Raw genomic sequence first — 23,986 nt, forward strand, 5'->3', positions numbered from 1 at the left:
CCAGGCTCCCATAATGGCTGCCTTCCTTCTCCTCCTCTTCCTCTTCCTCCTCTTTCTACTCCTCTTCTTCTGCCTCCTTGGTCCTCATCTTCCATTCGGGGCAAACATTTCCTGGGAACCTTGGTCCCCTTCTTTGCACTGTAGCCGGAATGCAATACACAGCGGTCTCTGGAGCTGGAGTCAGATACATCCACACTTTTTAGCGGAATGCTGTCTTAGAGTATAATAAGCCAGGTTATCATCTAAGAATGACAAGTCATCATCAAAGGCAATGGGTCTGCAGCACGCCCGACCGACTTTGTCACTCGCCAGCCTTTTACTTTTGGATAAGTTTTTTAATATTTTGTCGTACGTTGTCTCCTCTGCGTCGCAGGAGCCACTGCAGTACCTGAATATCAGTTCCTCCTTGGTTTCGTAGCCCAAATCCAAGTCGGTGACATTTAAATGTATGGCAGTTAAGACACAATTTCGGTTTCTGCCCTTCCAGCCTCGACGCCCTTTCCCTCGGGCATTCTCTGGGCCAGCAGACTGCCGATTCCGCTCTCTCTTGGGAAGCTCTCTCCTGGGAAGCACGGCCATTTGTTTATCTGGTGACCTTTTCAGTCTCTTAATGGTGGCTTGAATAAAATCCATGACATCATCAATCTGATCAGGATAATCCTCTGGCATTGTGGCTGTGCAACAAGAAAACAGAAAGGGTCACATGAGTTGGCAACCATGATAATTTCATGCCAAAGTCCAAGACAGCCCAGCTTGGACCCACAGGGACAGGGGACAGAGTGAGCACAGTCAATTAGAGACCCCTTCAGTGACCCCAGGGCAAAGGCTGAGGCTTCTTTCAGAAACTTCTTTGACTAGGGAAAATGATCCCAGTGGAAGAGGACAGTCACAAGGTGGGTACTCTGCTTCTTTATGGAAAACCAAGTCCAACAGAAACAGTTTTTGCTTTGTGGGCCGCATCCAGCAGTGCTCAAGGCTTACTCCTAGCTCTGAACTCAGGAATCACCCTTTCAAGTGTGGGGGCCACAGTCAGCCAACTTACAAGGCAAGTGCCCTTCTCATCTGTACTCTCTCCAGCCCCATGATGTGTAGGTCTCATGAGAATCACATCAACACTTCATCTTTTGAGGGAGGGAGAGGGGCTTGGACTATAGCCCATGATACTCAGGGCCTTTTTCTGTCTCTAAGCCAGGGATCTCTCCTGGTGGTCAGGGAACTATATGCAGTACTGGAAATTGAATCAGGGTAACTGTGATAAGACAAGCACTTTAATCTCTTTATTATCTACCAAGTCCCCATGTCACCTCTTTAAACAAATTTATGTAAAAAGCTGTGATCAGCAAGATGATCCTTGAGAGCATTATAAAACCTAATGTAGAGTGGTGGTTCTGTATACTAAGTGTAAAAGAGAATATTCTGGAATGTTCACTGAAGGCAGATCCATGGGCCTCCCTATACGGAGCCTGAGACACTGGTTCTGGGGAGGAGCTAAGGGATCTGCATTTCTAATAAGCTCTGGAGCAATTCTAAGCTGGGTGATTCACAGAATATATTTGAAAAACTCTGTTTCAGGAGGTGGAGAAAAGACTAATTTGGTTGTGGTGGTGGTGGTGGTTGTGGGGGCCTGAATTCTGAACAAGGAGAGATGCCATTTTGTAAAGATCACATGTTAAGCTTCTCTTAGGTCATGAACAATGAGGGATGCCATTTTGTAATGACCACATGGTGTAAGCCACATGCTAGGTTTTCCTAAGCCTATTTCCATTTACACTGCCTCAAGCTACCTGATCATACCAGATAGCCTATTGGAGAAGGACACAGGGAGCAGTAGGAAGGTACCTTAGACAACATTTTAAGGATCATTTTAAGGATCATCAAAAAGTTAGAGCCTTCCTATCTCCCTCCCCTAAATAATCCTATTCATGTTCTTGAGTAGGGTTTGTCTCCTTTTAGAGGTGATCCTGACTGGTCAGTTTTGGGGCTGTTGGTAGATGGATTAAGGTTTTGTTCACACCCCAATTGTGTGGTCTCATCCTTCAACTCTGGATCCTAAGAGTGGTGTACTATAGCAACATGGTATAGCCAAAAGCATAAACTTGGACACTGTTATAAACCTTGTTACCTCAATTATAAACTTAAATATTTTAAAGAGAAAAGAAAAAATGAACAAGGATGCCTTCATATTGCTACACTCATTAGAAATAATTATTGCCCTACTCTAAAATCAACCCTACTCCACACCTATGCAAAACTAAATGGGACATGAACCATTTTGATGGAGTAAATGAGTTCACAAACTCAACTGAATTTTAAAATTTCCTTAAAAATGTTAAGAAATACTAGGAACCTATAAGAAATTATGAAATTAGTTAAATGGCAGCAACTTAGATGGAACTGGAAGATTTGTTAAGTGAAGCCAGAGGGACAAACAGGATGATCTCACTTATTATAACTGGACAAAGGAATACAATGTATTAAAAGGGGGAATATCTAGATTACCCTTGATTCCAGAATATAGATGGAGAAAAGAAGGAAAAGAAGGAAAGGAAATGTGCAGGGAAGAAGAGGTAGGCAGAAAACAACAAGAGGACAGAGGTCAAGGGCCTCAGGTGCATAAATGGCTGAGAGGAGTTGTATAACTCATATCCAAATCACAGAGTTCACAACAATGAATGAAGAGTCCACAAAATGAAAACATGAGATTCAAACTACAACAACCAAACTTTAAAAAAATGTGTCCATCAAGGTGGCATATTGTTAAGTGGAGTGAGAGGGAAACTGGGAACACTAGTGAAGGGAAGTTGGCACTGGAACACTGTATGTCTAAATAACTTCAATAACAGTAAATCATGGTGATTTAATAAAATAAAATAAAAACACTAAGAGTCTAAAAGCAAGTATACTTCTCACCAAGCAATTGATTTCCTAATTCCTTGAAACAGCACAACTTTAAAAAAAGTATTATGGAAAGATAGCAATTAGATGTTGTAGCAATTAGAAGTGCAGGTAGTAGAAGGGTGGCACCTGACTTCCGGAGGGTGGGGGTCCAGAATCTGCCTCTGACCATCACTAGACCCCTACAACTTTTGGTTGCAAGCAGGACAAAGACAAGGAATGTACAATTAAGTAATCAGACAGTTTGAGATGTATAACAAGGCTTTATCATAATAGAATTTCTGGAGGGTTAGAGCTATGCTTCAACTGTGAAACATTGACTGTGATCATCAAGTAAGAGAAAAGGTTCTCTCTGAGCAACCTAAAATATTTCTTAAGTAGGAAAGCACTTCAAACTGCTCTGCATTAGAGCCAGTCCTAACTCGTCTTTAGGTAATTTTAGTGTGATTCAGGTTTACATGTGGCTTTGGACAATGTACCACAAATGTGTGTGTCCTATCTGAACAATGGATACCATCTATGGAAACAACCACAATTGTCTATAACATTATCAGGATCCAAGCCTCTACCAGGGAAGACCTACCACTGCTTTGGCATTGACTTACTCCACAGAGTGCTCTCAACACCCACTCCAAAGAGTGCTCTCAACACCCAGATGACTCAGCAACAGCCTGCTTGCAGGGCAGATCGCTGAAACTAGAGGATGCTCCACATCAGCCTGACATCAATGAAAGAAATGCACAGAATCCAGAATCTTTAAATATAAGAACCTGATACCAACAATAGCTAAAGTGTGAAAAAGTTTCACCGGGACCACGGAGAATGACTCGGGTTGGACAGACTTGTATGCCTGGAACCCAGAGTCAGTCTTATGCCAATAAACTTCTGGGGTGAGGTCTTTTTGTAATCAGGCCAAGGATTTTTTTCTGTTTTCCCCATATTTTCTGGACCTATGCAAACAACGGTGATTGCCACTATCACACCTTTACTATATTTGTTTACTCTTATCTTTTAAGAAAAAAAAAACAATTTACTGAACTTAAAAACAAATAACTGTAGTAGAATGCCTGTCTCAAATACAGGCAGGGGATGGGACGGGGGGAATGTTACACTGGTGAAGGGGGGGGGTGTTCTGTTTGTGACTGTAACCCAACTATGATCATGTTAATTAAATAAAAAATATATTAAAAAATGTGTGCGTCCAAATGCATACATTTGGACTATGTACACAAAAACAAAGCTAGTAAGACAGAAGATTTTCTGCCAAAATCATGTTAAAGCATAGAAGGATTACACTGTGCCTAACCCACATTGGGTTATTTTGTGAAAAACTGACAGTTAAATCAGGTATCATCCTCCTATCATACAAAACAAAGTTCATTTAAGATGATGACCACTTGTTTATGCTAGAATACAATAATAAAAAGAGTGGGGTACATGTAGGATCGGGAATACCTTGCTCATCGATACCTAAATTTGACTTTTAGGTTTCTTCAACACAGAGACAGCTTTTAACTTGGTCCTACCTACCCAACTCCCAACAGCACTTGATGCATCAAATTTCAGCCTTGCTTTTCTTCAATCTGTCTGGCATCAGTAGCCAGATTGATACTCAAAACTAGTAACAAACCCCATGTCCCTCCTCGACTTCAAACCTTCCTGGGTGACTTCCATTATCCTCAGAGTAAAAGACAGCTTGCAAAGCCTTCATAGGCATGGGATTCAAATGACAATAATTAATCCTAAAAAAAAGTGTTTACCAAGGAGACATGCTGAAAAGTGGCAGAGAATCTGGGGTTACTGTAAAGAAATGGGTATACAGGTGGTGGGACTGGAGCTGGAACATGGCTTGCCTGAAAGTCCTTGTCAATAACTTTATAAATTGCAGTATCTATTAAAAAAATAAAACAAAACCAGAACTAGAAAAACAACCCCTTTAAATCACTTTTATTTAAAGAAATGGGCTTATTTTGAAAAAACAAAAAACAAAACTGAGCTGCAACATTAGTATGCCTTTTAAAATCTTTACCTAACCTATGAAAAGAGGAAATTAAGTGTGCCCAATTTTCACAAGCTTTGTTGGTTTAGAAATCTGAACTTTTCAATCAGACATATTTATGGTGATTCATCAAAATATAAAAAAGTCTTGAAATTCTCAAAAAAAGACTCTTTGTTTTACAAAGGACTCACAGGATGGGGTCGAGGGTTCTATTCAAGAATTCCTGAATAGATCATTAACTTAAGAACCTGGGAACAGAGAAAGTAAAAATCGATTGAGAATTGACTGAAGATTAATCAGAAAGGAGCATGAGACGTTACTGCATTTTTAACCTAAACAAACGGAGAACATTCAAGTTAAAAAATTTCAACTGATTAACGAGTTTAAAGACTTGTTAATTTATACACATTACATGACCTCATTTTCAATGCTAGAGTCATAATACAGACTTGAACCATCATATATCATGGTCTTATTTTTGTTTGATACTTGCAGAGTTCCCTGATATCTTCTTTCCTCATTTTAAAGATTTTTTTTTTTTAATTTCAGCACAGGCATTAACCCAGACCCTTATATGTGAGACTAAAGCTCTACCTATAACACAGCTATGTCTCAGCCAATTTAAGATGTTCTTAGAACATGGCTTTGTCTGGTGATTTGTTAGGTAAATGGAGAACACCTTGTTAAATGTGAATTCCAGATAAATAATATATAAATTTTAATATAAAATATAGCAATCCTAAATAATATGTGGGACACACTAAAATTTTATTCTGAGGAAATTTAGTCACTTCTTTATTCAGTGCACGGAGGCTTTTAAGAGCAAGGCACAACAAAAACTTATGTTTGGGATGATGTGGGGAAGAGCTCATTAATTCTAAGTGACATGACTTCCTGGTGCCCCAGAAACAGTCAATAAATGTTCGATGTGTTAAACAGAAGAATATAGTTAATGAACACTTTTTAGATGGGAAAATCTTAACACCTTGCAAACATTTATGTACGTCTCAAGTTTGGGCTATAGGCACTTATTATTAAGTTGAAAGAATCCTCCTCTGCCCCCAATTCTTTTTCCTTAAAAAAATACTAACAAACAATATTTATGCTAAATGTTTCACACAAATATGATTTTGGAAACCAGAAAAGGGCAATATGATATATTCCAAACCACAGAGCAAATAACCCTTTCACTTTCAACTAACCTCCTAGGCCAGGCTTTCAGATTCATTCATAGAAATGCCCAATTTTGCACCCCTAGGCATGTGGGGAGAGGGCATAAGAAGCCACAGGCCTCATTGAGTCCTTTCTTAAAAATTCTAAAGGGATCTGGTACCCTGCCCAGGACAGTAAAGTTTGGAGGAAATGAGGAAGAGGAACCACATCTTCTTCAGTCTTCCAGGAATTTACCAAGCTGAGGGCACAGAGAGGGCTGGGGTTTGGTTACTTCCTTAAACTAGGACTTAATAACATATCACTTTCTCTTCATCTTCTAATGGACAGGAGGAGAATTGGGGGGTGGTATCAGCCAAGCAAATGACCCTCATTAGTCTTAACTTTCAAAGTAAAATGTTTGCTGCAAGAGTAGCAGCATTTAAAAATTTGCTCTAATGCTCATTCATTTTTCAAATGTACTTGAAGTAGCTATAACTTGGAAAACAGGTTGGTCTTAAAGCTTAAGTTTTTGAAAAATCAAAGTGCTGAAAGTCCTGTAAGTCATTGTCCAGTGTGTGACCAAATATTTTGGCATTATTTTATTTTAAATGTTTTTACTTTGATGTGCCCTTTGTATATAGTGTTCTTAGATGGAGGCATGGGACCCAATTCTTCAATGCAGAGATGTGGTCTTCCTGGGTTAGGGGAGGAAAGAGAATAATGTTCCTTGCAGAACAAAGGATCGGGCAGTGACTATCTGTGGACTTAATGGAGGCTTTCATAGGAGCAATCCTACGGCCTCAGAGCACAGACTGAAAAGGTGCATAATTCAAACTTTATCTTGGTGAAGCAGAGTGCAACAGACAGTTTTACCAAGTGGTAGATTTGTCTTTGAAAAGTCACAGGCTAGCCTAACTCTATTTTAATCAAAGGAGTCATTTTATACTTGTCCTGGGTTGTTTTCTTCCTCAGCCCAGCCCAGTTTCAGGTTTAGGCCAACCCTCATCCTGTCTTCACCCCTGAGCAAGATGAGGGGCACAGAAGGTCACTGACAGTGGAGATGACCCCTTCTGCACATTGAGACTAGGTCCTGAGGATAGAGGGAGGGAAAGTCCCCAAGGCTCTCTTGGTCTCAGCAAATAAGCATAGCTAGATCTAGAACTAGTGCAAAACCTTAGTGCTATCATCCACTCTGAAAGAGCTAATTTCTGGTGTTACACTGGAGAGCTACAACTTTGAAAATCTCCAGTGTTTTGTTTGGAGAAAAGAATCTGAAAATCAGTGCTGCCGTTCCGCATTTTAAATACCAGTTTCCTTGATATACTTAAGAACACAGCCAGACAAAGGTGGGATGGATTCCCAAGTTCACACATTAAGCCTGACATCCCTCTTTAAACATGTTAAATAACTCTGCAAGTTTAAAGCAGATCACAAGTTATTTCCACTTTACTAATGGAGAAATTGAGACTCAGAAAAGCTAAAACATTTGTCCCAAACCACATAGTGAGTCAATTTGGAATTGGTGGATTTTGTTGTGAGGCTTACTGGGAGTAGAAGTTTGGATCATTCCTGGGAGAGGTGCTTGGGGGTGGGATGGTGTTTTGAATGACGGATGTAAGACAGCCAGCCTTAACCATTTTATTTTCTCTCCAGCTCCACCTTTCTTTGTTTCAAAGTAAAGATTCTAGGACCTGAAATAGAATAGCATTCACGGTACTTGTCTTGCACTTTGCTAACTTGTATTCAATCCCTGATACCCCATGTGGCCCCTCATGAGCTCCAATAGGACCTAAGCACAGAGTGAGAAGTAAGCCCTGAGCACTCCATATGTGATTCAAACCTCCCCACCCCCAAGAAAAATCCCCCCAAATTCTACTAACAAAAGCTGGGTTGATAGCTCAATGACTGAACAACATCATTTTATGCAGGAGGCTCAAGTTTGATCCCAGCATCGCATGAACCCTCAATGAGCACCACCAGGAGTAGTTAGTTCTTGAGCACCAACCACCAGCTGTGTGAGCGTGTGTGAACCCAAACACCAATACAACATTTTTTTTTTTAAGTCTAGAGGCAAGTGCTACTGTCAGAAAGGCCAGCACGATCTGAGGCACAGAGCTCGGATTCTAAAATTAAGCTGCCAGCAACTAGAGATTTCAGAAAATTGTCTTCCCGCAGGGAAAACGCCATGGCAGCGGCCCTTCTCCCAGGTCCTTCTGGGCCTTTCTCTCAGGCTCCTCTCTCGGAGGCTGAGCTGGCCATTTCCCAGGTCAGACCGGAAAACCAGCCGCCAAGGGTGGCGGCAGATTCCGCCAGAGACCTCATCCCCGGAAGCACCGTGAACCCACTCTGGCGCCAGTGATGTGGCTCTTGCAGCAGAACTGGCGAGGACACTGCCTGGAATTCCAAGGCAGGGTCAGTTTCTGACCAGTCTCACGACCTTGGGTGAGTCAGTTAAACCTTCTCTAGTCAAGCAGACCCTCCCTCTGGAGCCCCCCACAGCTCTAAACCCTAAACATGCAGCCATTCTCTCTTGGTGGGCAAGTATAAGATGACACCCAGCTATTAACCCAAAACAAAGCCATTCTCCCATCTTCCTCTTTCCTTTAAACCTCTCCCTTTGATATGTAAAAGCCCATCTGGATCACTTGACCTTCCCTCTCCTGGTGAATTGGCGTTGGTTTAATAAAGAAAGCTCAGTTTTCTGTGGTGCACTCAGATAGAGATACCACAAGGTGAGAAGTGGCCTGACTCCATGACTCTCTCCTGATTGGCTTGGGTTATTAATCCTTCCGGGTACCTGTATCAGACCTGTCTACCTGGTTAGAAATATGGTGCATGGGGTGACTTAACAATGTGACTTTACAACTTAGGGGTAAGGGCCATGAGGCACTAACTTTCTGTGCCTTTTGTTAGGGAGAAGCCTGCCTCCTGTGCTTATGTACTCCAGTAGCATTCTGTTCCCCATAGGAAATATTTTGGAGTCTTACAGTTCTAAACCTCTTCAGTCTTACAGTTCTACCTCTTAACTCAACATTTCTTTTAGGCTGAATGAACCACCACCAAGCATGCATCTCTCAAGTCTGCTTCCTCTGCTTTAATTAGGGGAATTGGAAAGGTGGTTAGAAGGGGCCCTGAACTTGGCCTCAGAAGGCCTGGACCCCATTCCTACACCTCCTTCCTCATCTCTGCCCATAAAGGAAGTGCTGAACCAGACATCTCTGGGAGGGCATACTGGAGTCTCAGTCTCTACCACCCAGAAGGCAAACACAAAACTTGCCTTTTGCTTCAAATCTCTACTTTCCCTTCCTGTCTTTCAAGCATGGTTAGGCCCTGCTCAGCTTGACTCTTAAGGTACCTCCCACACTGGTAGCTGCTACTAGTGGGATCTGTGGGGTTACTGCTTGCCTCGGACACTGCCGACCATGTTCTTAATTAGGCCTCAGGAACCTTGGTAATGTGCACTGCCAGCTCTCATGAGAGCATACTAGTTCTCTGAACAACCTGTTACAGTTTTGCCATCTTCTGATATATCCAGGTGTGGATTTGGTCACTTATTTAAATGAACAGCCACTGCAAGAAGCCTCTGGGTAAGTCCTTTGGCATGCTGATGTGTTTGTCATGAGGGATTGACTATGCTGGTTTTCTTGTTCAGGATGGAGTATTGCTTTGAGTTAGTAAGACCATCCTGGTCACAGGTTTAGTTAAAAAGGGGTGTATAACCTCTATTTTCCTAAGAATAATCAACAGCTAAGGTAAGTTGCTAAGTCACTGTGACCATTGCCAGAGCTACCAGAACAGTCTCTCCATGACCTGTGGTTTGTTGACAGTAAGGCATGACTTGGGTTTATTTAAAAAGTATTTGCATTGTGAAAACACTAGTGTTTTGTTGTTTTACAGAAAGCATTTCTGGATCCTCTTAATACAGAAGAAAAAGACTAACTTACAAACTTCTTCAAAACACAGAAAAAAAAGGAGATGAGGGTCTACTTAAAAAAAAAAACTGCTTAATGAAACACAATTTTGTTTGTTTGGTTACTGGCCCATATCCAGCTGTGCTCATATCCAGACCTTACTCTTGGTTCTGTGTTCTGGGTCATTTCTAGCAGGGCTCAGAGGACAATATATGGTCCTGGGGACTGAACCTGGGTTGGCTGCATACAAGAGCCTTACCCCCTCTGCTGTTTCTCTGGCCCCCAACACAATTTCATTATCCATTTCTGGCTACTCTGGCCAATGTGGCCCATATTTGTTACACTTAATCTTTAATTTTGATCCTAAAACTTCGCCATGAAAATAGGTCATATTCAGTGGAACGTGACAATTATTCCAATATTACTAACAGACAAAACCCTTCTTTAGGGAGAGGGAGGAGATTTCTCCCTGCTGTTTCTCCCTTTCTGATTGCCCTGCACTATGTGGTCTAGATTTCCACCTCTGTGGTCTAGACCTTCATTACAGTTATGTTAATAATTTGACAGCAATAAAGCCTGACACCCCTGGGTAAAAGGTCCATTCTCTTGCTTTTAAGTCAAACAAACACCCAGTAGGATATCCATTTGTTAGCTAACCCATGACCACCTGGAGTGAGCTAAAAGCACTCCACACTCAGCAATAAACAACCAGGCACAGACAGGATCACACACCACCTTCTGTGCTGCCCTTATACAAATCTTCACAGTGAAAGGCGAGAAAATTACCCAATAAAATCCAGTGCACAAAAAGCCACAATTAGGGAGAAGGGGTTTTCCAGAGTGGACCCCAAAGCTGAGAGCAAAGGAATTGTTTCTCTGACTTTCTCCCAAAGCACTGCCTGCAACCCCAGAGGACTCAGAATCCACTTTCTAATCTCTATCCCTTCCCAGGGTTATTCCAGGAGCATGACTAAGAGATGCTCTGACTACTGGGGGGCTGAGGGGGACAAGAAGAGGGAAGAGTAAGTGGAAGGGTAATGGGAATGAAAGCAGGTGAAAGAAAAGTCTTCTCTATTATTTGAATTTTTATGCTTCCTGTGGACAGAGGAAGGAGAGACTATCCCTAATAGGATGGATTGGTGATGGACAGATGAACAGATTTTCTGAAAACTCAGACTCTTCAGGTAACCAGAGATAAGCATCATCGAAAGTATCACCTTTTTAAAACCCCTCTCCTGCCTTTTCTCCTTGGGACTGGGAGACTTAGGAAGGAACATCTTGGGGTGGCAGAAAGTGAACCTGTGATCACAAGACAGTTGGACTCAGATGACTCTGGATTCAGACTTACTTGGGATAGATTTCTGAATCCACTTTTCTCTTTAAATGGGGATAATGGGACCAAAGTGAGAACACAGGAGTTGACATATTGTGACTTGTCCCAGAGATTATTGGGTGAAACTCCTGGGGACAGAGCAGGGAGCAATTTCTAAGGACAGTGGCTATGGTTTCTCCCCTAAATTAAATAAAACAACAACATTAGGCTACAGTCCACTTATATATAAGGAAGAAAGGTTTTCAGTAGTCTGAAAGTTACTAACAAAATGGTGCATAAATAAGTGCAGATTCTTGTCATATTTGTTCAGAAGTACAGGGGCAAGAGCGAGGAGATCAATTTAGTGATGGCTCTGGAGAACATGGGAGGATGCAGAGAAGGGTCTCTTACAAAACTATAGTAGTCCACAGAAGAGAAACCTTGAAGTCTTTCTTAGCATGATAGCCCACAATTTATGGGCAGAAAAAGCAAGTATAACCTGGAAGGTCTGTTGCCTCTTCTGTGTTCTTGGAAAAGCTCAGAATTAACCATGGAAAATAGCAACTGGTTCTATTGTTATAGTGACTATCCTTTCCTGACCTTTTGCTATAGTTCCATGTCTTCAAACAGGACACATACCCCTCTGAGGGTCACATGAACATGTTTTGAGGGGGTGATTTTATTTATTTTTTGTTTGTTTTTGGATCACACCCGGTGACACTCAGTGGTTACTCCTGGCTATGTGCTCAGAAATCACTTCTGGCCCAGGGAATCATATGGGACACTGGGGATCAAACCCAGGGTCATCCTGGGTCAGCCACATGCAAGGCAATGCCCTACCGCTGTGTATCACTCCAGCCGTAGAGGGGGTGATTTTAAAGAGAATTTTCTGACTCTCAGCTTCTTGTTTGGCTTCGGAGGAACATGCCTGCTACTGGGTCCTCTTTCCTCAGTGCCCATTCTCAGTTGCCCTTCTGCTTGTTGGGAAGATGCGGATGTCTCATTTGCTCCTTCAAGGGGATAAACACCCGTAGGTGCCATATGAGACTGCCAGGCACGCCTGTTCCCTGGAACAAATGGATATGGGTGGCTCCTGACCCGAGGACACATTATCAGGAACTTAATGTTCCAAGGATGTTTACCTGATTCTAGCTGAGTGGAAACAACCACAAATCCAAACTGAATGCAGTCTGCAAAAGAGCTTTGGCTGGGCCAAAATGCAGTACTGTATCAAGGAGAAATATAGTTTTGGGTGTGTTCTATAGTAGAGAATATAAAGAGAGGGTATGCAGTGCAATGTGTGATCCTTGATTAAGGATCCAGATTAAGAACTAGAAAGATTGTGATTGCCAAATATTTGAACATTGAAATAGAAACTAAGAGAGTTAGCTTAATGCTAAACTTCCTGCGACCGATCACTGAGTTGTGTTTCTGCAGAATAATGTGCTTATTCTTACAAGATACATACTGAACTACTGAATGTTAGGCTTGCCACTATTTATCAAATAGTTTGGGCAGGGGTATGATACAAGAGATCAATTTGGTGAAGGGTATGTGGGTATTCGTTGTATTATAAATACTTATTGAGGGGAAGTTTCATATAACTGATATCATGAAATATTGAGTAGGTGCTTCCAAGTTTCATTTTGATCAGACATTTATGGCAAGACACGAAGTTTTATCTAATCATTCCTTCATCTTTCCATTCATCCAACTAAGATCTAGAAGTGTGTGGCTATCGAGAAAGTTAACCCTTTCTGAATTGAAAAATGAAATTAAGGGGCCAGAGAGATAGCACAGTAGTGGGGCATTTGTCTTGCATGTGGTCAACCTGTGACAGACCCAGTTCGATTCTTGGCATTCCAGGATCTTGCCAGGATATATTTCTGAGCACAGAATCAGGAGTAACATAAACCATTAGTATTGCCAGGTGTGGCCCCAAAACCAAATAAATAAATAAATAAATAAATAAATAAACTGCTTAAAAATGAAACTGAAGTTAAATCTCTTCTGATAAAATTTTTATTTATTTGGGCTAATCTATTTATATAAATTGCAACTCGGATATTTTGCCAAGAAATGTATTTGAAACACATATAGAGTTCCTGAACAGGCTGAAAGTGATACCTGGTACAACTCAAGTTATGTAAAAAATTTTAAACATCACTTTGGAAACAGGCAATAATCAATTATTTATATTCAAGATAAAAATAACTGGAAGGTTTTTGAAACCACACTTTTCTATTTCAATAATCTTATTAGAGTCACCTAAAGGTAATCTCTCTATTGTACTGACTAGCTGCTTCCTAACAACACTCCAAAACTGCTGTGCAAACTTACTCCTATTTCTGTCATAGTGAACTCTCAGGCACTTGGGCAGTCACTCGTAGTTTCCCACATGACTGTCCCCTTTCCTGGGTAGGAAAGGAGTAATCTAAGAAAAAGAGCCTTCCAGAAGTAGTAATCAAACATTCTAGAAGATTTTTTTCTGTTTCAAAAGTTAGGAAGCCCTTTTTAGTTATCAAAGCATCAACATTAAGAGAAATATATAACTAAATTGATGTTTTGTTTTTTGCGGGTAGGGAGGATTAGGGGATACTCAGAGTTTATTCCTGGCTCTGTGATCAGGAATTACTCTGGGAGAGGTTTGGGGGACCATGGGGTTCCAGGGACCAAACATGGTTGACCATATATAAGGCAAATGCTCTATCCATTGTACTATTACTCTGGCCCAAGAAACCCATTTTTAGCTCCTTAAAATATCTATATCTGGGATTTGAAGTAGTAATTAATTTGATGAATGTAGGCCCACTGCAGTCCAAATGTAAATCAAAGAAAAGGCCTAAAGGAAATTAAACACTCTCTGCTTCTTTCTATGAGCCTTCTCCTTTGGTTTTCCTGGAAATCTGTGTTTCAGAGTTAGTGGGTGTATTTTTAGCAAGCCGATGTTTGCATTTTCTTAATCTTCTAATATGGGAGTGCAGTCTGTCTTAAGTCAAACAATTTTGACTTTAGGACTAGACATCTGAGGTTGGAATTCTGGCTTCATCACTTACTAGATTTGTGGACTTGAATAATTCTTTCAGTCTCATTTCTTCTTGTCTGGTAGAGTTCAAACCTACTTAGTTTTAGGACAAGATATAAAACTTTATTAAAAGTCATTTAATTACATGGATAGCTAAGAGACACTATGACTTAAGTTTAGTAGTTTTTATTTATAGCTATTCACTTACTTGAGAAGTAATAGGTTGATTCAATGGTACCTATGCTTAGACACTTTTGAAAAATAAGGGCATAGGGATCAGAGCACTAGTATAGCAGGTAGGACATTTGCCTTTTATGCAACCAGACTGGGTTTGATCTTTGACATCCTATATGGTCTTTTGAGCACTATCAGGAGTAATTCCTGAGTGCAGAGTCAGGAACAAATCCTGAGCACTGTTGGATGTGCTCCCCAAAGGGGCATAATTCATCAAAATAAATATTATGCCTATGTGACAGACCCCATTCATGAGCTACCAGGGTATTTAAGTAGCCTGTGGCAAAAATACTTTAATCAACATTCATCTCATAGCCACCTGCCTGCTTGTGAGGTCCCAGTGCCATCCAAAAGAGAGCAAACATTTCATTTTCTGGGAGTCTATAGCATTTCATAATCTGGGTATCACCTGCTGAGATATCCTTGCTTTCATATCACTTCCTGTCATCTGTTCCCAATGACTGACAGGGCCTCCTCCTTATGTCCACCACCTGCCTCTTCCCTACCTATGTCATGGCCAAAAATTTTCCCATGTTTCTCCCTAGTCTATAATGTGTCCCTCTCCCTTCTACTTTCCTTACTAATATCCATCTTTCAAATTCCAGTTCAAATCCTCTTTTTTCCCTGAATATTTTCCTCTTCTGATCTCCAAATCTCAGTGACCTCACTGATAGCAATTCTTACCATGACCACAGCTAATGTAAGCCCCTTCCTAGACCTAGTCCTTTATCTAACTAACATTCCATTCTCCTACCCACCTGCATAGTCATGGGTTACAGCTAGACTGTTATCACTGTAAGTTCATAGCTTTGCCATTTTGAAGCCACATAGTGCCTAGTTTATGAAAGATGTCTAATATTTGCATCTTGATTGAGATCAGTGATGTAAAATAAGTTGTATAATTGGATAAAGTGGCTATGGACCATAAAGTATTAAATAAACAGTTATCAGGAAAGTTCCAGATATCTCTTATTTTACCTTTTAATTTTCTTGTGTTGGGGCTACAATTGGCAATACAAGGGGCTACTCCCAGTACATTGTTCAGAGGTCACACCTGCTTTTACTGGAGGATGGGAGACTACGTGATCCTGGGATTGAACCTAGATTTTCCACTCCATGCACTCAGCCCTTTGAGTCATTTCAAAGTGAGTGACTCAATAGTGCAGATTTTTATAACAGTGAAAGTAGATTCCTTTGAACATAAGTCTTGGGCTATTCCACCCTGAACTCCAAAGGTTGGCCAATTCAAATTAATTATGAAATTGGGTTCTCTAAACAGCAATTTTAAATAGGCTTCCAGTCTGGGAACAAAGATAATGTTAGTCTCAAATCTCAAGTGAGAATCAGTGCTTTTCCAAAAGAAGGAAAATAGAGTTAGTTTCTTGACTCTAAGACCCCAGTTTCAAGAGTCCAAGACTTTCCAGCTTCAGTAGCTATTTTATTACAATATAGCTCATTTGTAGCCAGGAATTATTAAAGAAATATGAAGTGTAGATGATAGCCCTTACTTACTCTGAATTCACTATCTTATAACATTATATTATAAATGTAACATTTAACCAGTGTGTTGATTAGATAAGCTTCCTTAGTCATAAAATAAGGGGTTGAAAATATAGTAAAGTTCAATAAAAGTTTAATTATCTGGGTTTCAGAAACATCTAAAAACCTAACTATTTGCAATTTAGGAAACATCTAAAATCAAATGTTCATGTGGCTTGATTTATTTCTAAATTTTCTTATCTTCTTCCTTTTATTATAGTTTAGGTAACATGGTTCTGAGTGTTAATGCATAATTTCTTTGATGTATGAAGTTACTGTACCTTCACCACCACTAAATTGTCCAAGAATCTCCACCTCTATCCTTGAATCACTTCTAATCTGCCTCTTTGTCTCCCCCCATCACCCTGGTTTGGTAACTTTAGTTTTTGTCAACATCCAGATGTTTATCACATCTGGCATCATCTAAAACAGAGAGACATGCTGCTTCAATATAGTAGGCTCCAATTCTCCCCCTCCCCCTTATCTGGAGTTTTTCCTACCAGATCATGAGAGACTAGTAGGCAGGAAATTCCATCAGAAATGATGGGGGCTCTGAAAATGGAAAAGGAGAGGGCAGAGTAATAGTACAGTGGGGTAGGGCACTTGCTTTTCACATGGTTGGCTCAGGTTTGATCCCCTTTACCACACATGGTCCCCTAAGCCTACCAGGAGTGGTCCCTGATTGTAAAACCAGTAAGCCCTGAGCATCACTGAATGTGACTAAAGAAGAAAAGAAGGAGTAAAGAAGAAAGGAAGGAAGGAAGGAAGGAAAGAAGGAAGGAAGGAAGGAAAGAAGGAAGGAAGGAAGGAAAGAAAGGAGGAAGGAAGGAAAGAAGGAAGGAAGGAAAGTATGAAAGAAGGAAGGAAGGAAAGTATGAAAGAAGGAAGGAAGGGGGAAGGAAAGGACTGCAAATTCTGAGAAGTGCCAGGTGTACAGGGAGGGGTGAGGAGCACAAGCGAAGCTGAGCCACCTTCTCTCTGTGGGATTGAAATAGATAGTCTCAGTGAGGGCTATTTCTCACTCTGTATATGCTGGACTGCTGGACATATCACCAATTAGTGCAAGATTTTGACAGAGGCCAAAACAAAAGGAGAAAAGATAATCACTGGATGAGTGTGAAGTGGCTTTACCTTTGCATATTATTACTTGTATTATTGAGGATATTCTCTAGTGTACAGCAAAGGAAACTGATGAGGTTTACAAGATGTTAAGTAACAGCTGCTTAAGCACCAAGGATAGGATCCAAACCAAGGTCTTATCTGGCTGTAGCAACTTGAGCTCTGCTAGTGGCAAGCTCTAATTTCATGCTCTGTGCCCTCCTTCTGCAGATTCTGGGACCTGGCACCCTGTGGAGGCACTCTGACCTTATACTGGGACTTATAATCCATTCCTGGGAATTATGAGCCATTATGATATGGCTCCCATGGATTTTTGTGGGTTAGCCTGTAAACCCAGTAATGATGCTTTGAAGAGTTTCTATAGAAATATTTGTGATCTGGCACATACTATGAAATATAATCCCATTATATTACATACAATTTGGGTCACCTGTAATACTGTGTCCAATGTGTCAATCACATTTTCTAGCACTAGATTTTCTAGCACTAGAATGGTGCCTGGCAACTACTCACTCATATGAACTATTTGTTGAGTGAACATGTGCTTTTAGGTCAGAATTTTTTGGAGAAGGGGCCCCTAGCCAGTAGTGCTCAGGAACAACTCACAGCATGTTGCTCAAGGTTAACTCCCAGCATTACACAGGGAGCTGTGTAGTGCCAGAAACCAAACTTGGGCCTTCTGCATGCTGAAATGAAGCATGCAGCTTCATAATCATCTGAACTAAGTCCCTGACTATAGATAATTGATTTTTCAAGCTACATTCAGTTGATGCTTCTACCTGTGAATCACAGTGAGTTGTCATGCATAGCTGAGGTTAAAATATGATATGATTAATTAACCTCAAATGTATTTAGGCATACTTGTGCAACACTGTTTTAGTCTAGTTGAAGACCTTCCTGTTTCCCCAGAAAGTAAAATTGAGGCTCTTTATTCCAGTGGGTTGTGAGAACTGTGGTTTTAGAGTCAAAGGACCTGCCCCTCTACTATTCTGGAACTCTAGCACTTTGGACAAGTAGCTTTACCGTTTTAGGCCTAAAGACTAGCCTTGCAGTTCTAAAATGCTATGGCTCCTGTAAATTTAATCTTCTAGTGTTCTCAGTCCTATTCATTGCCTTTTGTTGATTATATTGACAAATAGCAGAATTGAAATGCAAAGATAATCACAGGGAATAGTCATGGAGGCCCCTACAGGAAAAAAAGTCTTTGAGTTTAGTTAGGTTTGACCTTGCTGCAGGAGATAGCCATGGTCCACCATCTCAAGAGTTACCATACAGCATGAAGCGAGCAAGTTATGAATGGTCTTTGGTTAGTACATCCTGGGAGAATGCTAACAATAGAGTTGTTGCTCTTTCATTCACATATGGACCAGCAGAAAACACAAAATCTCTAGGGTGTGTGTGCAAATCGGGTTAGTTCTGATCTCTGCTAAATAGTTTGGAAAGACTGCTAAGATAGTGTGAGAGAGCTTGGTCACTAGGTTATGAACATTCCCTGGGAAAGAAGTCTGGAATTTATGGTAGTTTCTGTCTTCAAATAAAATGAGTGCCTTGATATTTTTCTACAAGATTCACAGAGCAGAATATAAATGTCAGCCCTGTGACAGGGGCATGTTGACACTGGTTGAGTGTTGGAAGTCTGCACACTGTCATTCTTCTGCCTTCCCTGTACTGACAGCTTGCTACTGAAATGAACATACCTGGAAGGAAGTCAATTTGGCTCAGGAGGCAGCTCAGTTTCTTTTGGGGAACATTTCTCTCTCAAGTTCTATTGGGTCTCAAGGTCTATTGGGTCTCCTCAGAGAGAAAAATGGAATTAGATGTGTTTTGCTGGTTCACATGTAAACAGTATAGTGAGAAGTTGGTCTAATATCCCATGTAAACAGTATAGTGGAAGTTGGTCCAAAGTGTCAGCTTTAGAAAAGGGCACTTACACTTTTCCTCATATAATGACCTCTTCAAGGATTAATGCTACTTTGTTTGCATTGTGCACAGTATTTTCTTAGGGCTTTATTGAGTCATAGTGATTGAGCCCTGACAGTACAGTTAGACTATCTGGGAAATAAACATGCAGATGCCCACTGTGCTCCAAATCAACTGAATCAGAATCTCTTGTCAAATCATAATCTCTTCATAATGCCATCCAGCACCAGGATTCTTTCAAGTTCTCCAGACAATAATTCCAGTGAACAGGAGTCTCAGTCTCTTCTAGTTCTTCTTTTCAAAGAACTCTCCAAAGAATTTAGGGCAGAGCATGGCCAGGGGGCAAATCTCATGGCCCATATGTGTTCTAAAGCAGGAAGGCCTCTCTTTACCTTACAATTGCAACTGTTCATTGAGCTTGTAACTTGTCCAAGTCGAGTTCTTAGAAAGTAGAGCCAGAACTAGGTACTAGCATTTAAATTAGCCTAGGGAGGCAGGATGAGATGACAATGAAATCTCCAGGAATTCATCTACTTTGTCATCAAGCCCAGGTATTTTTCCTTTCTTCTGGTTAAAAGTCAGAGACCTCTATCATTGTTCCTTTCTATCATTGTTCTATCATTGTTCATAGCTTGTTTGAATCAGTGAAAAATCATACTACTTACAAAGGCACCAAACTAAAATAAAAGTTCTATCTAGAAATATTTACAGAGAATATGAGTGGAAATTCATGATTGAAACCAAAGACTTTAAAATTAGGTTTATAAAAATATTTGACAGAAACTCTTGTTCCTCTACATTCAGGGGGCCAGCTATGTCCTCTTTCTAGCCCTATCACTCTCTCTGAATGTTTGGAGGAAAATGCCTTTGCTATAATTATGTACAACTAAGCCCAACCCCTTTCCTGGGTTGTTTGTTTTCAGATCAAGGCTATGGAGTGTGGGGACAAGTCAGACAAGGCTGATTTGTGGGGTGCTGTTTCCACTATATATTTGGCCACAGTCTATTTCTTTACATATATATGTATATATACATATATATGTTTTCTTTTTCTGTTGTTTTGTTTTTGGGTCACACCTGGTAGCAATCAGGAGTTACTCTTGGCTCTGCACTCAGAAATCGCTCTTGGTGGGCTCAGGGGACCATATGGGATGCTGAGATTCAAACCCTCCATCTGTCTGAGTGCAAGGCAAGGCAAATGACTTACCACTGTGCTATCTCTCCAGCCCCAGGCCACAGTATATTTCAAGTGAAAAATAACTAGCAGGGCCATGAGGTGGATGAAGTGGGAGGTGAGGGTGGGAGGGGATCCTGGCTATAGCTTAATAGTTGCTGTATTGGTTGTGTCAGTATTTCTATTGATCTTTTATACTTACCTAATAACCTCTTTTATGTAATGCTACATACCTCCCTTTATGCACTGGTCTGTAGACCAGGGAGTAAATTCTATCAATAGACATATCCTAATAAGATTGCTATCTAAAACATTTTTTTTTACAAAAATAAGATTTATCATCATCATCATCATCATTATTATTGTTTTCTGGCAAAAGAACCCCCCAAAATCTGGCTGTGCTCAGGGCTTTCACTTAGGGGTCACTCATGGTGGGTATTGGGAAACATGTGGTACTGAGTGTTCAACCAGGGTCAGCCCCATGCAAGGCAAGTTCCTTAGTTGCTGCACTATCGCTCCAGCCTCAGATTCCCTTTCTTTGCTTAGCAGCTAGCATGATCATGTGCACTGCTCAGAAGTGCCTCTGCCCTCACACCCACGCAGCAGCTAACTTCAGTTACCCCGAAGTCTTTCTAGAATTGCAACTGTCCTGAACAAATGTGATAGACCCAGTTGCTAAGACTGAAAAAGAAAGCCCTTGGGGTCTCCTCTGACTCAAGCTTGGTTGACAAAGTTTTGTTTCTTTGCGAGGACAGTTTAGGAAGAAGATGCTACGTTTCCAGAATTCAGTGCAGCCAGACACACCAGACCCAAATAGGAGCAGGGGAGAAAGGTAAATCAGGTGCAAGGGGAGGGAGAAAGGGGAATGGAAAGAGAGAAGGGAGAGGAGAGGAGAGGAGAAGAGAGGAAAAAAGGAGAGACGAGAGGGATTTTCTTTTTTGGGGGGAGCAATGTCGAACTGAGGGCCAATGAGCGGCTCCTGGCTACCTCGGTGCTAAGTGACCAGCACGTGCCATCGACAAAGTCTGGGGCCCCGGGGCCGCACTCGGGCATCAGCCCCGGCGCGGAGGGTCTCTGGTGCGTGCGGGGTGTGGGGGCTCGGCAGCGTCCCCCCTCGGGGAGGGTCCGGTTCTTACAGTCACGGCTCAGCGCGAAGGGCGCGCGGCGGCGGAGGGAGCGGTCTTCGGCGGGCGCCTCAGGAGGCTTCTTACCGGCGGGCAGCGGGAAGGCGGACGCGGTGTGGAGCAGCACCAGGCAGACAGCCACGACATCCCATAACTTCATCTTAGAGTCCCGTCCGGCGGCGGCACCTGGGCGGGCGGCGACAGACGGGGAGGCGCGTTAGGGAGGCGGGAGCTGGTCCCTCGGCTCTTTGACACGCCGCACGCCCCTGCGCACCCCGACTTGTCTTTCTGCCTACAACCCCAGCTTTCTCCTCCCACGGGCACCTCTGGCTGAGGCGGCTCCCCCCTGTGGTGGACACAAGGGTTCTCTAGGTGCCTTCGGATTCCTGGGGTGCTCTAACGGATCTCAACGCAAAGATCCCGGGGGCGTCTGGTTCGTCTCCTCCTCCAATGTCTTGCAATTTCTCCCCTACTCCTTGCGTTTTGGGAATCAAATCTCTCCGCTCCTCCTCGCGGCCCCGAGTTGCAGAACTAACTAACTAGGCACTGGCTGGACTCCCTCACCTCTCTCGGCCTTAAGCATCCCATCTAGATATTTGGTCACTGGAACAAAGTAACAAGACCTTAAGAGACTTCTGGCCTTGAATGGGAATATCTGCGCGGTTACTTTCTGAGTTTTCAGTTCAGCTTGAAAATAGTAGTTCCACCCCGTAAAGTTAGTAAGGTTAGGAAATAACTGAGGACAGGATGGAGAAGAATGTCAAGTCGGTTGGCCATAGATGCCCTCTTCACCACTGTGAAGTAGTGGAGATGGCATTTGCTTTGAAAATGGTCATCCTTCGCGGTTGACCCATTTCTTCCCTTGATTTTGTGTTTGCAGCTTTGTGATAGTCTAGCCCCAAAGCGTTGCATTTCTGCTCTCTGCCAGCCTTGCAGGGAGCACTCTGACTCCGATGGCCTAGATATTCAAAATATTAAGATATTTAAAAGTTGCGAAGGCACCAAGGGTGGTGGGTGGGGCGGGGAATGAGTTGTAGCTCTGCTCAGTTAGGGGGTGGGAAAGAAAAAGGCACCGTCGCCTCTGGGTTCCCGCCAGTTTGGAAATGAGGAGGGGACTTGGGCACCTGGGGTGTAGTGTTACCCAGTCCTTTCTCTAACTCAACTTCCAGCTCCCAGGAGGAATTTCCAGGTAAGATTTACACCACCACTTCTTTCCTTCCGAATCAAAAGGATCCTTCGGAACTTCGGGGCCAGCGTGAGACAGTTTTTCAGGTAAACGCAAGCACTACAGTCTCTTTCCACTAGCATTTTGTTCCCTTTCTCCAACTTTTTCCTTTCTGCTCCCCACCCCCAATTCCCTTCTGAGATTCCCCTGCAGGTCACCCCGGGAAGCATTTATTTCATTCAGCTGCCACCTCCCACTGCTTCGGAGACGAAAGCATCGCCCATCCTTTGATTCACTACAAACCGCAGCTGTCGGGATCGGGGACTTTGTAGGGACCAGGCAGTCCCCACAACCCGACGCGAGGGTCGCCCCGAGCTCCGCAGGCCGCCTCAGCAGCGAGGGAATCGGCCTAGATTCTGGATGGGCGCCTGTCGCACTAGCCACGGTGCACGGAGGAGCGCTCGCGGCCACCTCGACGGCCGCCCGGCCTCCCCGCACTCCCCGCACCCGCCCCGGGCGCCGGGGTGCCAGCCACCGGGTGCGTGCGTAAAGGCTGGCGGCCCCCGCAGAGCCGCGAGGCCCCGTCCCAAATCGCAGTGTCCGCCGCCAGGAAGCGACGGAGGCACCAGATTTCCCTTCTGCATTAGGAGGGTTTTGCCTTTTCCCCCCTCCTTGGCCCCGGAGGGCTTTGTAAATTGGACGTGGAGATCCTCAATTATAAGTGTGGCGAAGCTGGCACAAGTGGAAACTGGAAAACTCCGCGGCTTGCCGGAGGTGGCTGCTGCAGCCTCCCGTGGCCGCCCGAGGACCGGGTGGGAAGGCGCTTCTCCCACGGCCCACCCCACCCCCCAAGATGCGGGGCGCTGCATCAAAACGGCTCTGCTCCCCGGTCTGGGGGGTTGTCACAACGCTGGGAGGTCCTGGGCTCACTCAGCGGCGTGCTGGGGGGGGGGCTTGTCTTTTTTAACCTGTTCTCAAATCACATCTGCCCGATATGTCTCCTCCACCCCAAAGGCTAAGGGCCCTGCCAAATGCGGGCATCGCCTCTCTTCCCGTCGGCGCCTCCAGCTGTCCCCGCTCTGCTGCCTGTATCCGCAGCTGGCTGGACCAGCTCTGCGCCCGAACTTGCGCGCGAGCCGCAGGGAGAGGAGACGCGTGGGTCGGCACCGGCTCCCGGAGGTTCCCCCCCCCCCCCCTCTGCCCACCAGAGATCAACCCCAGCAGGAAGCAGCCGCTCAGGGCCAGGCGCTTCTGGGTTCCCGGCACCAGAGGGCACCAGAAACCGCCCGAGTCCTCCAGCGCCCACGCGGCCGGGGCGCTTGCAAGTCTCAAACCCGAGTCTAGCTAGTGCTTCCCTCCACCCCGAAACTTGGGAGGATTCTGCTTTTCCTCTCCGGAATGTTCCTCTCTTGCCACC

At 43.2% G+C, this 23,986-nt stretch overlaps 1 protein-coding gene across 1 annotated transcript; it reads right to left on the minus strand.

The window, feature by feature from the left end:
- Positions 1-108: 108 nt before the first annotated feature.
- Positions 109-21,585, minus strand: GDNF (glial cell derived neurotrophic factor). The gene is made up of 2 exons (XM_049767707.1): positions 21,417-21,585; positions 109-674 (listed from the first exon to the last, which is right to left on the minus strand). The coding sequence occupies exons 1-2, from the start codon at positions 21,562-21,564 to the stop codon at positions 181-183; spliced, it is 642 nt and encodes a 213-aa protein (XP_049623664.1). The 5' UTR covers positions 21,565-21,585; the 3' UTR covers positions 109-180.
- Between the last annotated feature and the right edge of the window lie 2,401 nt (positions 21,586-23,986).

The sequence above is a fragment of the Suncus etruscus genome, chromosome 2 (genome assembly GCF_024139225.1).
Source record: "Suncus etruscus isolate mSunEtr1 chromosome 2, mSunEtr1.pri.cur, whole genome shotgun sequence".
NCBI lineage: Eukaryota > Metazoa > Chordata > Mammalia > Eulipotyphla > Soricidae > Suncus > Suncus etruscus.